Source organism: Garra rufa, chromosome 7 (genome assembly GCF_049309525.1).
Source record: "Garra rufa chromosome 7, GarRuf1.0, whole genome shotgun sequence".
Lineage (NCBI taxonomy): Eukaryota > Metazoa > Chordata > Actinopteri > Cypriniformes > Cyprinidae > Garra > Garra rufa.
This window is the reverse complement of record NC_133367.1, coordinates 18,664,130-18,681,897: the sequence shown is the minus strand read 5'-3', so window position 1 is coordinate 18,681,897 and position 17,768 is coordinate 18,664,130. Positions and strand designations below refer to the sequence as shown.

Genomic DNA, 17,768 nt, shown 5'->3' with positions numbered 1-17,768 from the left:
GCTGACGCGGTTAACGCAGTGGGGTCTGAACATCGCACTGTGACCGAATTAAAAAAGAAATGGTCCGACGTTAAGGTGCAGGTTAAGAGGAGAACAGCGGCGCACCGTCAAAGTGTGGACCGAACAGGCGGGGGAACAGGGGATGCTGAACTAACACCCTTTGAGGAGAGAGTTGCCTCAATTGTGGGCGACACTTTACTTTCTGGAGTAGTATCCGTGTCTGTGGGAGACACGGGTGTATTAGAAGAACCCCACGAAGGTAACTTCTCATTTTATGTCTTAACTTTGGTAAACATACCAGTTTACATTTAAGTTTCCAATACATGCAATGTAGCGGTACATAGGAGACTTTATGTATCCGTTGCATTTATAAATATGTGTGTACCCATAAAAAAATGGACTCAAATATCAGTTAACGTGCTTGTTTTTATTTCGACTTAGATGGTGCAGGAACATCCACTGGCACGCAACTCGGAGTCATTGCCTCCTGAGCAGCCAGGACCCAGTGTCTCCGGCATTTCCAGCGCTCCCCCCAGTGCTGAGGCTCGTCGCATGCTGTTCTGGAGTCACAACAGCAAATTGTTAGGGCCATTGGAGAAGTTAACAGTCACCTAAAAAATATAACTGATGCACTCACAGACATAAGCCAGTCATTAAAGGAATTGGTCAAAAAATAAATGTTGTCTCTGATTACCTTTTATATTGCCCCAACCACACGTTGGCGGGCTTGAATGGCTTCTTGGTTGGGCTGTATGAACGCTGGTCCTGGGCCACTTCCTCACCAAGAGGTATGCCATGTCTGTGCACGACATTGTGCAGCACACCACAGGCCAGCACGATGCGGCACACTTTATTAGGGCGGTATAGCAGCACCCCTCCACTCTTATCAAGGCAGCGCCACCGGCATTTCAGCTGCCCAATCGCCCACTCTACAACTGACCGAGTGCGAGAATGGGCATCATTGTATCTGCGCTCTTGGTCAGTTTGTGGGTTGTTGAGGGGGGTTAACAGCCACGTCTTTAATGGATAACCGCGGTCTCCTGATATGCAGTTAAATAATTACGCTCAATAAATTAAAATAAAACTCAGCTGGAATAATTTCTTTAAATACCTCACTCACCAAGAAGCCACCCATCTCGCACCCTGCCACCTTGGAGCCTCATCCCAACCATGCTGTTTGTGAGGATGAATGAATCATGGGTTGACCCAGGCCACCTTGCCACAATATTTGTTAGGCGCATTTGAGCATCACATATTATTTGCACATTTATTGAATGGAAATGTTTCCGATTCACGTATGCAAATTCGTCTTCAGATGGCGCCTTTATAGCAATGTGCGTGCAGTCGATCGCTCCGATTACATTAGGAAAACCGGCGATCGCTGCAAATTTCGCTTTAATGTTTGGCTGGTCAACTGCATGGTATGGAAACCTTATATACCTGCTAGACATGCGGATGATCCCGTCCCATACAGCTGGCATTGCACGACTCAAAGACGACTGGCTTAACCCCGAGCGGTCTGCCAGTTCCCTTTGGAAAGAACCAGTTGCCAGGAAACCAAGCGTTGTCAGCACCTGTAAGGGAACGGGTAATGCGTGGCTCCTCGCTGTCTCTCTTTCCAAATTTGGACCCAACTCAGCACAGAGCTCCAAGAGGATAGCTCTTGGAAATATGAAATGGCTAATAAGCCAGTCATCATCGTGGGCCAGAAAATCACTGTGATCCCTAAAAACGTGTTCCCTTCGGATTTGGCCATTGACAATGTCCTCCAATAAGGCCAACACTGCCATTGCCATAGACTAAGGGATGTATACATTTGCAAATGCTTTTATATGTTCTAAATCAAATAATTGGTAGAAAAATATTGTCTCAATTAACCCATTTTATCAATTATAAATTAATAGCAATGTTTTTCACATGTGTTGGTGCGATACTTTGTAGTGTGCAATTTAAAATAATTGCCTCTAGGAGTCGCCAAGGGAAATAAAACAAACACACGCACAAAAAATACACGTACGCCAGACATGGAGTTGGCGTGGATCAACGCACATTCTCACGTTAATTTCACTGTTAGTAAATCCGACCGTGAGCGTGAAAACTGGCGTAAGCAAAGTTTTTGTGCGTACGCAGCGTTGATACATGAGGCCCCTGATCTGTCTCTAAATGTCTGTCTCTAAATGTCTGTCTGTCTGTCTGTCTATCTGTCCGTCTCTAAATGTCTATCTGATCTGTCTCTAAATGTCTATCTGTCTGTCTCTAAATGTCTGTCTGTCCGTCTCTAAAGGTCTTTCTGATCTGTCTCTAAATGTCTATCTGTCAAAATTCAAAATTGCTTTATTGGCATGACTGTAAAAATATACAATGTTGCCAAAGCTTTGAGTACATGTAAAGGAACGATATATATAGTTTGAATTATAAATACAAAATACAAAAGTTAAAAAACGTGAAATATAAATATGATATAATTGTATTTTAGTTTGTTTGTTTATTTTTCGTTATAATGTGACAGTGCTGGTTATAAGTGATTAACAGAAAGATTTAGACAAACGAAAACTAGTATGTCGCATGATCAACCAAAGGGCTGGTTGAGCAAACCGAAAAAAACCTCTTCTTCAATCTCCAGCCCATGTTCCCTCAAAGACTGAGAGTCAGCAATATTAGATCCTGCTTTGAAACCCAGTGTGCACGGGGCCTGTTGCTGAAACATTGAAGGTTAATAGACCATTAGCAGATCGCTTATGAAAAAGCACACAGGGTCACGCACAAAAAAAAAACAAAAAAAAAAAAAACAGTGCTTCTGGGGGAAACTGACGAAGCTGGTGTTTTTCATCGCTGTAATTTAAAACATGGCATGTTGTCCACAAGTGGAAAAGGGCAGGAAACATTTGCTCTGTGCTGCTGAATTAACATGTCCAGCGCTGGTATTGTCAGTCTGACCCCATCACTTCCTGTTATTTCTTGGTGGGCAAACTTTGGCCTGGGTGAAGGTCATGCTGGATTCACTGTAGGATTTGTTTCTGGGAAACATTCTGTTATTAAATATCGGCCATTGCCTTTGAAGCTTTCTGTACTAGGCCTGTGACTTTGTAATGTTTTCTGCATGTTATGATTGTGTGAAGCTGAAAGAGTTTGACAGATTAACCCATCTGTAATATATAGAAGCCCCTTTCCACCACTGAAAAAAGAAATGTAATAAAAAAAATAGTGATTCTGACTTTTTTCTTTTATCTTGAAATTCAGACTTTTTTTCAGAATTGCGTGATATAAACTCACAATTCTTACTTTTTTCACAGAATTGTGAGATATAAATTCCAATTCTGAGGAAAAAAAAAATGTTCTTGCGAGTTTATCTCTCACAATTCTCACTTTATAATGTCTTGGGTTGCCCATATTTTTTTTTTTTTTTTTTACTGTGGTGGCCAGTTTGTTTTGTGGTTGCTAATGTGCTCTGAATTGCTTTTAGCATGTTGCTGGGTCGCTGTTGGTAGGTGGTTGCCAGGGCAGTGATTAATAGTTGCAAAGGTGTTCTGTGCTTTGCTATGTAGCTAGTAAGGCATTGTAGGTGGTTGCCATGGTGTTGCTATATGGTTTCCAGGGTGTTCTGAGTAGATTTTAGCTCATTGTTATATGGTTGCTAGGTTATTTAGAGTGTTTTTCATGCATTATGTGGTTGCTATGGTAATGTTCTATCCAATCTGCTGGAGTGTTTTAAGTGGTTCTTTTTTGTGAATTGCTGTGCAGTTGCTAGGGGTCTTATGTGGTTGTTATGCGGTTGCTGATGTGCTCTGAGTGGCTTTTAGCAAGTTGCCAGGGTGATGTTGGTAAGTGGTTGGGAAGACGGTGCTTTATAGTTGCTAAGGTGTTATGCGCTTTGCTATGTAGCGGGTGAGGCATTGTAGGTGGTTGCCATGGTGTTACTACATGTTTTCCAGCTGTTCTCAGTGTTTTTAGTGCATTGCTATGTAGTTGCTTTGGTTTTTTTCATGCATTGCATGGGAGTGTTCCAAGTGTATTTTTTTTGTGGTTGCTAGGGGTCTTATGTGGTTGTTATGTGGTTGCTGATGTGCTTCAAGTGGCTTTTAGCAAGTTGCCAGGGTGCTGTTTGTAAGTGGTTGCCAGGGCAGTGCTGTATAGTTGCTAAGGTGTTTTGTGCTATGTAGCTGGTAAGGCATTGTAGGTGGTTGCAATAGTGTTGCTATATGATTTTTCTGGTGTTCTTAGTGTTTTTTTTAGTACATTTGCTATGTGGTTTTCAGCGTGTTTTTTCATGCTTGCCATGGTTATGTTCTGATCTGCTGAAGTGTTTAAAGTGTTTTTTTTTTCTAGGGGTTTTATGTGGTTCTCCGATGTTCTCTGAGGCATTGTAGGTCGTTGTCATGGTGTTGCTATATGGTTTCAGGGTGTTTGTAGTGTTTTGTTTTTTTTAGCTCAGTGCTATGTGGTTGCTAGGGTATTCTAAGTGTTTGCCAATGTTTCTGGTAAGGTGTTGTGTGTGGTTTCTATGGCAATGTTCTTGAATCTGCTGGAGTGTTGCAAGTGGTTTTATATGAATTGCTGTGCAGTTGCTATAGGTTTTTGCATGGTTTTTATGTGGTTGCTAGGTTGCTTCTAACATTTTGCCGGAGTGCTGTATGTGAATGGTTGCCAGGGAAGTGCTTTATGGTTGCTAAGGTGTTCTTTACATTTCTATGCAGCTAATAACACATTAAAGGCCAGGTGTAATGTGTGGATGAGGGAAGAAGGAGCAGAGGATCCAGATGCAGCAAAAATGTATTTAAACAAAAACACAAAGTAAATCCAGGCATGGGCTCAGGGCAAAAGGCAAGGCAGGGGCACACAGAACAGCCATACAGAAATAACACCAGACAAAGAACCATGGCAAACAAAGGTGTTTAAATAGACAGGATAACGAGGTAACAGGAAGGAGGTAATGAATCACCATGGAAGTTAACAAGATGGGCAAAGGAACAAGGGAGAAAAGAAACAAAGGGGAACAAGAACACTTCAAAATAGGAGCCAACAAAACCAAGACAAGGAAACGCAGACTGGAATCATGACGTGGCCCCACCTCAAAGGAGAGGCTCCCAACACTAAACAGTCCAAGAGAGCTGTAGAGAGGGGGTGGGACAAGTCAAGGGATGGAGGACCATATCACAGAGGCAGGACTGGAATAGCAGGGTGGAGCCGGCAAGACAAGGGACCTCCACGGCAGAGCAGGAGCTCACCAGGGCAGATCAGACAGAGCTGGGAGCCCACCAGAGCAGACAGTGCAGGAGCCCACCAGGGTGGACCAGATGGAGCAGGAGCCCACCAGAGCAGACAGTGCAGGAGCCCACCAGGGTGGACCAGATGGAGCAGGAGCCCACCAGAGCAGACAGTGCAGGAGCCCACCAGGGTGGACCAGATGGAGCAGGAGCCCACCAGAGCGGAGCAGAAGGTGCAGGAGCCAACCGTGGTGGAGCAGACAGAGCAGGAGCTCTCCACAGTGGAGCAGAACAGGATGAGACTTCACAGGCAGCCTCTGCAGCTAGGTTGAGACAGGGCAACAGCTCATAGAAACCCTCCAGTCCAGGCAAAGTTGGTAGTTCATCACTGGGCGCCACCACTGCGTAAGAAGCTGAAGTGGGTTTCTTTCCACCAGAGGAGGTTCTGCAGCTTGTGCCACAGTCTCTTGAGTATCAGCAGTGATGCATGTGGCCCAGATACATCATTAAAGCTACTTCCATTACGGGAAGCGCTGCAGACAGGTGAGTCAATTCAGGGACAGGAAGGTTACAATAACCTGGTTAACCTACAATAACCTGATACCAGTTGCGCCTACTGACACCAATGGTGGATCCTCCAAACTTGCTGCAAGTCTGAGATTCCAAAGAACTGACCTCAATGATCTATGCACAACAGACGATCCAGGCGCATGACAAAATTCTGTAAGTTCAACTGTGACTTGCCTTGACTTTGGAAGTTCAGCTGTGACTTGCCTTGACTTTGGAAGTTCAGCTGTGACCTGATGTGACTCTGGAAGTTCAGCTGTGACCTGCCTTGACTCTAGAAATTCAGCTGACTTGACTTGACTCTGGAAGATCAGCTGTGACTTGACTTGACTTGACTGGAAGATCAGCTGTGACTTGACTTGACCCTGGAAGATCAGCCGTGACTTGACTTTCCTCTAGAAGTTCAGCTGTGATTTGGCTCTGGAAGATCAGACGAAACATGCACAGGCTCAGAGATGGCAGCCATCTTGTAAGAAGTCATTGTGTTAGCTATTGCGGGAGCACCACGATGCTCCTCCGCAACTCCAACAATGAAAGCAGAGACCCTCAGCAGCAACGCTAGGTTGATATACAATTGCAATGTCCAGCTAGGGTCATGCAGTGGCATGAGCAAGCTGAGAGGCTCAGCTAGTCCCTCCCGAAAAGAACCATGAAGGAAATTCCCTCCATTGTAGCCAGATTAACTAACTCAACAAAGTCCTGGACATAATCCTCCAAATGACGACCCCCTTGACAGAGACGCATGATTCTCTCTGCTGGATCCATAGTGGTCTGTTGTTCTGTAATGTGTGGACGAGGGAATGGAGAAGCAGAGGATCCAGATGTATTTAAACAAAAACACAAAGTAAATCCAGGCATGGGGCTCAAGGCAAAAGACAAGGCATGGCATGGGCACACAAAACAGCCATACAGGAATAACACCATACAAAGAACCATGGCAAACACAGGTGGTTAAATAGACAGGATAACAAGGTAACAGGAAGAATCTAATCAATCACCATGGAAACAAGATGGGCAAAGGAAAAAGGGAAAAGAGAAACAAGGGGGAACAACAACACTTCAAAATAAGAGCCCACAAATGTTTTTTAGTTCATTGCCATGTGGTTACTATGATGTTGCTATGCGGTTTCTAGGGCTGTGTGTTATTTCATGCACTGTTAAGTAACTGATAAAAGTCAAAGCCAACTTTATAAGATATTCTGAGATGTTAATGCGTTGCAATGTGATTGCTAAGTGGTTGTGGGTGGTTTCTATAGTGATGTTCTAGGAAATGCTGGAGTGACTGGATTGGTTTTTAGTACACTGTAATGTGGTTACTAGGGTGTTGCTACAGTATGAGTGTCAACAGTTGCTAGGCTTTGTCGTTTTTATTAGGTTCTGAGAAGTTTTTAGTGCACTTTCTTGGGTGTTTCTATGCAGTTGCTAATGTTTTCTGTGCCACTTTTAGTGCCTTGCTAAGGAGTTGCTTAGGTATTATAGGTGGTTTCAAGGGTGTTACTAAGTGGTTTCCAGGAGTCATTTTCAGAGGTGTCAAGTAACGAAGTACAAATACTTTGTTACCTTACGTAAGTAGACATTTTAATTATTATTATTATTATTATTATTTTTTTTAACCCCAGTCCAGCCCTGCACTCAAGCAAGGGTATAGCCAGTGTCCGGGTCGTTACTCAAAAAAGATTATTTCTTACAAGATATTATTTCTCCACCACTAGCTTATTTATCAAACGGGTGCTTTCTCTTCATCCTCTGCAAATGAAGCTACAGTAGGTAGTTTGGTAGAGGGATGTTTGAATAAATTAGCGTTTGCAATTGACAACGCGATTGACAATGTTGTGATAACACAATACTTATAGTCAGCAACTAGTCATCATATCTCCTGCTTCGTGAAACACATTAATGCTCAATAGTACACATTAATGGTTCTTTAATGTATTTGCATTGTAATAAAATGCATTTATTTTCATTGGGCATATATGCGGCTGAAACAGGTAGCCTAGTGCATCCCAAATTTTTCAACATTAACATTTTAATATAACATAGTCACTATGGCCTTTAGAAATGTTTTTTGGGGAGGTGGGGTAGTGCACAATAGGCCCCTGTGGCGCGGTCCAATCTTTTGTCCTTAATGGCATTTTTTTCCCTTACATTACTTTTACTTTTTTACTTTAAGTAGTTTTGAAACCAGTACTTTTATACTTTTACTTGAGTAAAAAGCTTGAGTTGATACTTCAACTTCTACAAAAGTCTTTTTAAATCCTAATATCTATACTTCTACTTGAGTAATGAATGTGAATACTTTTGACACCACTGGTCATTTTTAGTGTATTGCATTGTATTTCATGTGTTGGTTAGGGGTCGCAAAGGTTATCTCTGTGGGTTTCAGTGCATTTCTAAGTAGCTGCTAAGCCATTGTAGGTGGTTGCCAGGCTGTTGCTATGTGCAAATATGTTCTCAGTAGTTTTTGTGCATTTCTACCAATTGCAGTAGTGCATTTCTACCAATTGCAAAGGTGTTAAGACTATTTTTAGTGCATTATGTGTTCTGGGTGGTTGCATACTGACAAGAAGCTCAACCTCAAGTCTCTCTAATATTCTGTTCTCTAGATATGGCTCGAGTCCCATCTGCTGTACAAAAACTATCCAATCATTTGGAAATGTAAAAAGCTAAACTATTTTATCTTAGGATAAGTCGATACAAAATGAGATACATGCCAAAGTTTAATATATGTGACACTGGACCTCAAAACCAGTCTTAAGTAGCATGGATATATTTGTAGCAATAGCCAAAAATACATTGTATGGGTCGAAATTATCGATTTTTCTTTTATGCCAAAAATCATTAGGATATTAAGTAAAGATCATGTTTCATGAAGACATTTTTGTAAATTTCCAACCCTAAATATATCAATACTTAATTTTTGATTAGTGCAATGCATTGTTAATATCTTAATTTTGTCAATTTTCAGATTATTTATTCAGGTTTCAGAGTATGTATAAATCTGAATTTAAAAAAATTGAGCCTTATGGCTGGTTTTGTGGTCCAGGGTCACATTTAGCAAACACCCGAAATTATTATGCAGCACAAATCACAGTTAACTAAATTGTGATGACAAAAAACAACATAAAAATAATGACCATTTTAAACTTGATGCCCTCATAATTTTATAGCAACCGTCTTAAATCTCTATCAATAGTATCACTATTCAGCAGACAGACACAATAGCAGGAACTCTCAAAATCTTAAACTGATGACACAGCAGTGCTACAGGGTGAACGCTGCAGTTTTTTAACTTTAATGAATGTCTGCTTTCCAATTGCAGTCTACTGTATTTAATAGAATTTTGCAGTTCAAATTGCTTCTAAAAAAGTGCACTTGCGTATAACTTTTAAAAAGAACACTTACTCAAAGTTAACAAGAATATAGAAAAGTTCAATTGTTCAAACTTTATTTTATCAACTAGCTCAAATGGTAGAGCACTGCACTAACTCCAAGGTCACAGGTTAAATTCCCACAGAAAACACCAACTGATAACATATTTTAGATAAATGTGCTACTGAAGTGTTTAATTTTTTTTTTCCTTTTTCACAAGTTTCTCACTTTAAATAACAAGTCAATCTGAACTCTAACCCTAGCACTGCTGGCACTATTTATGTGACCATGTGAAATGAAGAAAAACCTGCTAATGCTCAGTGTGCCACTTTCAAATTCTGCTGAAACCCGCAATCTTGTCAGCTGACAAACATGGACTTCCCAAACCATCACGAAGGCGACGCAGTGGAGGAAATCCGGTAGTTTTCCTGTCAGGAAAAGATGTTTTTCTCACCCTTTCTCTAGCGTGAAGCCGCTGTGTGGTCACATCAAACCTCTCTCGCTCAGTGTCAAGCTGTTCAACATGCAAATCCTTGAAAGCACATGAATGAGAAGGTCTGAAGAGGTTTTTCTGGAGATGTAAGAAATCGAGACGTCCTGTTGTGTCCAGTGACTGGAGATAGTGGCCGGTCTCAGGAGAGGCTTTTCTGTTTGCGTTACATGTTTATCTGACGTGTTTTCAGGAGTTTTTCTGGCTTTGAGGAAGCAGACATGTCTTATCTTCTCGTTTTGGGACTCATGGTACTGTGGACTTCACACATTCAGGTAAGTTGCATGAAAAGTGGTTGCTTGCATCTTTAAGTAACTTTTAAATGTTAGCCAATTTATACATTAAATGACCATGGATATTAACTTTTTAAAAGTACTATGGTAATGCCAAGTTACTACCATAGCACCTGCCCAAAACAAATTATTATCATGGTACCATGTCTACTTTTTATTATTTTTTTGTGATTGATTACTGTACTTTTACTGCACTTTTTTTTAAGGGTGGTATAATTTTTAATAAATAGTACTTTTTGGACATGTAATGTGGTCATACCGTTGTATAATACTATACATGCCTTGAAAAACTGGCAGTACCATGATACATTGCTCATATCAGATGATAATACAATGGCACTTTGATTTTTACTATAGTGATTGACTGTGATGGATAGTATGACAGATACATTCAGGAAAAAGTTGCATGAAAAGAGTTGTTTAAGTCTTTAAGTTAGTATTTTAAACTATTTGCTAAAATAATTTTGGACATGCACCATGGAAATACCATGTTATTTAAGAGCCATGTCAATATGGTAGTACAAATTATAATGGTATTTACATGGTACTTCCATTTTATACCATAGTACATGCCCAAAACAAATCGAATCATGATACTGACCTGGTATGTTTTTGCAAGTGTGGTACAAATAATACTTTTTTGGACAAGTACTGTGGTAATCCAGCGTTTTCTTTAAAACACTATGCAAATGCCTTACAAAAATAGGTGGTGCCATGGTACATTGCTGATATCAGATGATGCTTTGGTTTAAACTACAGATATATACCACGGTTTTTTAGATACAAACCATGGTAAACAATGATAGTACTATGGTAGTTAAGTGCACTTGTCCAAAATACGTGGTAGATATATGTGTATGATATTATCACGTTTTTGGGCGTGTACCATGATAATATCATGACATTTTAATGTCATTAGGTATACAGTACAAACTTTACCACAGAATTTACCACATAGTACATTTGCGTTGAAAAGTAGTTTTTCGCCTACATTCCTTACGTTTTTGATTCATTAATGTTTTTTTATAAATGGTTTGCGTGAGATGTGCACATTAGCAGGGCCGGAGTGGGACTCCTTTTCAGCCCTGGAGTTTCAAGCCTTAGACCGGCCCACTTTAGTTCACGACTGACTATATTAAAATGACGTCATTTCCAATTCAGTGCAAATACAGTAGCCTAAGTGTTGCTTCACAGTGAAGATTTATTTGAACAGTTAACACAATATAATGTTTAACAGTATCAGTATCTATTTTCTGTTAGAATTAGTGCTCATAAATATCCAAACCTTGAAATGAAAAAATATCAAATAAATACAAATGTATATTAAGCTATATGTATAAAATAAAGATTAAAATAAAATGTATTAAACTTTCTAATGACACTATCATGTCTTTTTCAAGTAAACAGCTGCTTTATAAGTTCAAATATTTTTCATAAATGAGAACATTAAAGGGTAAATGTCTAACACTATTCTTTTAAACATCACAATGTCCTTTTCTGCAATATCTGAATATATATTCTGTGCAAAATTGTTCAGTCCTTAAACACAAATAAAGAATAGAACAAGTATTGCACTGTCCTACCTGCCCATTCTAGTGTGTTGGGCTCATGACTGGTGCTTGGTAATGTTACGGGGCCTGGCTTTTCACTCTTAGCAGCAAACTGGACTAGAGGCTGCTGCTGCTGAAGAGCAACAGTACAAGAAAAGGTTTGATACATAAACATGAACGGTGATTTGCAGACATCGTTGTTTTGCACTGCTCCTAACTAGCTTGACGTTAACCAGGGGCGGACTGAGACAAAATTTCAGGCCGGGAAATCTCACACTTATCCAGGCCATCCCACACCAAAATTTGAAACCCTGGACAACAATATTTTTCATCATCACATAAAGAAAAGTTGAAATCAACTGGGTAAAATAATTAAATGCTATCTCTTGAACTTCCAATTTGCCTTTTAATCTCTTTTAATCTCTCTGTCTCTCATGTGTGTTTACTTTTTAAACAAATTTTCTTGTATCTGTCACTTTTTTCATAAACACATCTCGACCTTTACAACCACCTATACAGTACAGATCTAAGGTTGGTCTTTTTTAAAGAAGACAATCAGCAGATTATTGCAGAAATACTGAGACCTTTTTAAAGACATGTTTTTGTCAAGATTGTAAAAAGTTGTGATTTTGTAAAATGACACTTGACATTGCTGCTAAGGGGGAGGAGACAGCCACCAGGATGGTTCTTGAGCTTCTAAGCTTTCAAAATTATTTATAATTTATGATTAGTACTAAAACATTTGATAGAAAAAAGGGCAACAGAAAAAAGAGGGCCACTACATTAGGACCATGTGTTATTGTCGTAATGTTAAAATTAAAACAACAAAAATTAGCTACATCTTGAATATATCTTTATTAAAAAATCTTAAAACTAAACATGTTTTGCATTATCATGGGTCATGTTTGGCCCTAAGGAAAATTAACCATGATATTATTGAGCCTATGGTAAACATAGTAACCATGTTTTTTGGGGGGGGTTTTTTAGGATTGATTCCCATTAGTATAATCATAATTTTATACCATGGTGAAAGTATAGTGTAGCAAAACCATTGTATATTGTATAATTATTGTATAACTATAGTAAACATGTTTTGTAAAACCACAGTTAATTTTTATAAGGGTAGCTCCCTAAACCTGTTTTAAAACGATATTTTTTATAGATTAACATTTGTTAGCAGTTCAATACTTAAGTAAACAAAGACAAAACTACAATAGTCTGTTTACAGATGTAACAGACCAGCGCTTTAGGTCCTAAACAGGACAGATTTGTCTCTCTGCTCCACCTGGGCACTTCTACTTCAGTCTCGCGTCGTTTTGGCGGACGGCGGACGGCGGACGCGCGGATGCGCGGAGCGCGCGCGAGACGAAACGCGTGCCAGTCAAGACTAACCGATTTATGATTTATTAGAGTTTTATTATTGAATGGCTAATTCTGAAATAATCACTTTAGTACATTAGGCCGGCAACAAAAACAACAACAACAATATTAAATAATAATAATAAAAATCGGAGGGTAGCGGGCCAAAAATTCTCCCGATGGAGTCCGCCCCTGGCGACTGCTGTGAGTGCAGGCAGCTAGGGACACCGGCCCTCGCGGCCAAAAAAACGGACCGGCCCACCGGGAATTCTCCCGGTCCTCCCGATTAGCCAATCCGGGCCTGCACATTAGCGATGTGAAATGCTTGTTTTTGGAGCCACCTTTTGTTTTTTTTGTCGTTGCAGGCCGTTTCTAATCGCTGCGATGCGCCCCTTAACGTTCTTCACAGGACTCCCTGCACATCCTGCGCCGCTTCCGCCGCCGTCGTTTGCCCGCGAGGGTTCAGGAAGATCACCCAGAACCCAGATATCTGCAAGTGTGTGATTTTACAGGCTTCTCCTTTCTGTTCGGTTAAAAAAAGTTTGTCTAATGTGATTTGTCCTGCTTTAGATACGTTGTGCAAATCGGCAGTCGTCAAGTAGAGCTGTCAGGGTGCACTCATTCCTGTCAGACTCTTACGACAGTCCAGAAATGCTGTCCGGGCTTCTGGGGTTCCCTCTGCTTGCGTGAGTGCCCTAAAAATGTTTTGATACTTGAAATACATTTGTTAATATGCTTTTTATGAGATATAATTTATTATAATGAATTAATAAGGTATTTAAAATGAATTAAAATCTGATTATGTTACATTAAATGTATGTTGTGCGTCACGTTTTGAAAATTTAGGGGGTTTTTTTTCATTAATTTTTAGGCAAGACATCCCAGGTTAATAGGGTAACAATTTATTTATTGATTAGGTACATGTTAAATATTACATTATCTATGCTTTGTGTTAAGTTTTTAAAAGTTAGGTTAATTTTCCACATTATTTTAAGGCAAGACAACAAGGTGAATAGGGTAACAATTTATTTATTGATTGATTGCATTCAGAATTACAAACATTAACAAACATTGCAAGTTTTCTGGAAATGTTATGTTTAAATATGCAAACAAGGCAGTCTGTAATTAAATATTTGGGCAAGTTTTCCAGAAAATTGGATAAAGCTAGGTTCAAAGTAGATATTTAATTTTGTTGGCATATTAGAGTTAAATGTTTTTACTGAGGGGATTTTGGATATCTCTATTTATCACTTAATAAATCAGAAAATACTGTAAATAGCCAGAACAATCTTTCAGCATGTTTTTAGGAATAAAATGTTCTTTAAAAAAAACAAAAAAAAAACAAGTGAGTGATATATGAACAAACCCTTCAGTAAAATCATTCAGAATATAGATGGGAATAAAACTGTAATTTTTGGTGCATGTAAGTGCTGCTGAAGTGGAGAAAAAACTTCTTATATGCACTGTAGCAGATACAAATAGTTGAACTGCAATAAAATAAACATTAAAAAGTGTTTATATATATATATATATATATATATATATATATATATATATATATATATATATATATATTTTTTTTTTTTTTTATTATTATTATTTTTTTTTCTTTCCACCAGTTTGAAACAACATTATGAAAAGCAAAATAACCCAAAAAATAAAAAATGTTTTGACACTTAAAATACATTTTAAATTGTTTTTTTTTTTTTTATAAAATATAATTTATTATAATAAATGAATAAGGTATTTCAAATAAATTAAAGTTTGTATAGGCCTAATGTAAATGTCATAAAACTTTTTCAGATTACTATACAGTACAGTAAGCTATATCAGTTTCTTCTTAAATGTACCAGTGAAGTATGATGAGATGGTTAAATGTCTGAACTGTTAGCCCAAATATTGCTGATTCAAATGCATTTTAAGTTGCTTAAGGTAAGAAAGCATCTACTAGATAAATTATTAATTTTCTAACCAGTCCTGTATGTTTTTTACAGCTTGTCCTAGTTCATCAGGAAAGATATGTAACGGTTATGGTACATGTGAATCTGCAAATGGGACCTGTGTTTGTAATGTAAGTGCATATATGAGTTACATTATTTTACTTAAAGTAAACTTTAACATGTACTTTTAAAGTATTCTTTTACACATTTATTTATATATTTGTTTGCCTTGTTTTGGCAAGTAATAACTCTAAATAAATTGTGTTAATGCAACACTTTTTTTAATGAAATAGTTGCTTATTTATTTATTTAAATAAGCTTTGTTAAATTACATTTGTATCTAAGAATAAAAGTCATAATAATAGTAGTAATTATAATAATAATCAACAATTTTTCAGGAGGGATATACAGGTTTTGCATGCCAGAATTGTTTGAATGAGAACGCCTATGGAGACCACTGCCGTTCAGGTCTGTTATTTGTAGAGATTCTTCTAGCATAAACTAATAATCACCATGTTGGGAGATAAAATGATCTAATTGTACTGCTGTAGAGTGCAGCTGTGTGCATGGAAAGTGTAACTCAGGACCGGATGGAGATGGCGAATGTTACTGTCAGCCGCCATATTCAGGACCAAAGTGTGATCAAGGTAATTTAGGGACTATCTCTATAAGTTGATCTACACATTGTGCAATAAATATCCAGTTATTCCCAGTAAATATCATTGTGTTGATTTTCTTAAATCACACTTGTCATTTCTTGTGCAGTTTCTTCATCTTGCTCAAACTGCCCGGCCTATTCGTACTGTAAGGGAGACAACACAAACGCTGTGTGCGAATGTCTTCCTGGATACAAGAAGATCGGAAATGCGTGTATAGGTACTTCTGATGTTTAACTAAATGTTAAATCACTGCCTTGGAATTATAAGGTTCTATCTGCATTCTTTGAGATACTGAGCTAGAAAACTCTTTTTGTTTTCTAAAAAATGCCTTAAAAAAGCTTAAAAAAACATCACATCATGTAAATAAGTTGTCACAGAATAAGAATATGTGAATAACTTAATTTTGACAAAAATTTCAGATAGAACCTTATCATTCCAAGGCAGCAAAATATTACTTTAAATGTATGTTTTGTGTCACATTTTGAAAAATTAGGTTAATTTTCTACTAATTTTAAGGCAAGAAATGCCAGGTGAATAGGGTAACTATATATTTGTTGATTGATTACATTCAGAACTGCAAACTGTTTTATGTTGCAAGTTTTCTGATTTTCCCCCGGTTTCACAGACAAGGCTTAAGGCTAGTCCCAGACTAAAATGCATGCTTGAACTGTCTCTACTAAAAATAACTTGCGCATACGTGTCTTAAAATATGTCTGTGTCATTGTTTAATCTAAAGACGCACACCAGTAATGTATTTTTCTAAGGCAGTTAAATAGAACATGCTTAAATATCCTAATTTAACTAAGGCCTAGTCCTGGCCTAAGCTAAGCCCTGTACGTGAAACTGAGCCTTTATGTTTAAATATGCACACAAGATAGTCTGTAATTAAATATTTGCATGAATTTTCCAGAACATTGGATAAAGCCAGGTTCAAAATAGATGTTTAATTTTATGGACATATTAGAGGTAAAGGTTTTTACTGTAGGAATTTTGGATACCTCTATTTATCACTTAATAAATCAGAAAAAACTGTCAAAAGCCAGAAAAACACTTTTTTTACCATGTTTTTAGGAATAAAATGTTCTAAAAAACCAAGCTAACGATATATGAACAAACCCTTCTGTAAATTTCTTCAGAATATAGATGCGAATAAAACTCTAAGTTGTGGTGTATGTAAGTGCTGCTGAAGTGGAGGAAAAACTTTTACTATATGTACTGTAATACAGTGGTTCTCAATCCTGGTCCTGGGGGACCCCTGCTCTGCACATTTTGCATGTCTCCCTTATTTAACACACCTGACTGAGATCATTAGCTGATTAGTTCAGTTCATGGATCTCTCTCCTCATGAGCTGATGATCTCAATCAGGTGTTAAATAAGGGAAACATGCAAAATGTGCAGAGCAGGGGTCCCCCAGGACCAGGATTGAGAACCACTGCTGTAATAGACGCAAATAGATAAACTGCAATAAAATAAACACAAAAGTGTTTTTTGGATATTTTCTTTCCAGTTGTCTGAAACAATTTGTTATGAACAGCCAAATAACATAAAATCTCAAAATTGTAAACACAAATTTTTATAATACCAAAAGTTTATCAACCATTTTAGAGGCTAGTTCCTATTTATCTGTTACTATCCTATTCCAGGTGTGTGTTCGGCAGGGATTTGTGACGCAAACGCTAAGTGTTCATTTAGCGGTGGGAAGTTTCAGTGTGAGTGTGAAGAGGGATTCAGAGGAGATGGCAAACACTGTGTTCCCATTAACCCCTGCGACACTAATAATGGAGGCTGTCCTGTAGAGTCCACCGTCTGTGAATTCACAAGCCCAGGGAATGTAAGCAATGCATTATGAAATGGAATCTTAAACTGAAAGTAATGTCGAATTCAATGCAGATTGTAATTTAATGAGTTTTATGTGTGTTTCTCCCCAGTCGAAATGTGTGTGTTTGCCTGGAATGGAATCGTCCAACCCGTCCAAGGGCTGCACGCAAAAATCGGCCTGCACACCGGGTTCGTGCCACATCAGCGCCCGCTGCGAGACCAACTCAGACGGCACGCCCAGGTCTGTCCCGGTGCTTCCCTCATGATAACATGACAAAGGCAACTTTCACTTCCTGCAAAACCACTGTAATGACTGAGAGAATCTCACGAAACATGTCCAACTGTATCTAGGTCACATTTCACCCCTTCCATCCCCAAAAATGAGAATACTGAAACTTAATCATATTTGTGACACTGAACCACAAACCCAGTCATAAGGGTAATTTAAAAAATATATATTTATATGTCATCTGAATGCTGAATAAATAAGCTTTCCATTGATGTAGGGTGTACATTGA

The 17,768-nt window shown here is 38.5% G+C and overlaps 1 protein-coding gene across 1 annotated transcript in view; it reads left to right on the top strand.

Annotated features, from left to right (window-relative positions):
• The first annotated feature begins 9,645 nt into the window (after positions 1-9,645).
• Positions 9,646-17,768, top strand: part of stab1 (stabilin 1) — a 47,195-nt gene continuing 39,072 nt past the window's right edge. Inside the window, exons 1-9 of the mRNA XM_073843872.1 lie at positions 9,646-9,905; positions 13,198-13,328; positions 13,403-13,518; positions 14,827-14,903; positions 15,171-15,240; positions 15,324-15,419; positions 15,538-15,648; positions 17,076-17,263; positions 17,361-17,491. Of these exons, the coding sequence (XP_073699973.1) occupies positions 9,852-9,905; positions 13,198-13,328; positions 13,403-13,518; positions 14,827-14,903; positions 15,171-15,240; positions 15,324-15,419; positions 15,538-15,648; positions 17,076-17,263; positions 17,361-17,491 (974 nt within the window). The 5' untranslated portion in view covers positions 9,646-9,851. The remainder of the gene's footprint in view (positions 9,906-13,197; positions 13,329-13,402; positions 13,519-14,826; positions 14,904-15,170; positions 15,241-15,323; positions 15,420-15,537; positions 15,649-17,075; positions 17,264-17,360; positions 17,492-17,768) is intronic.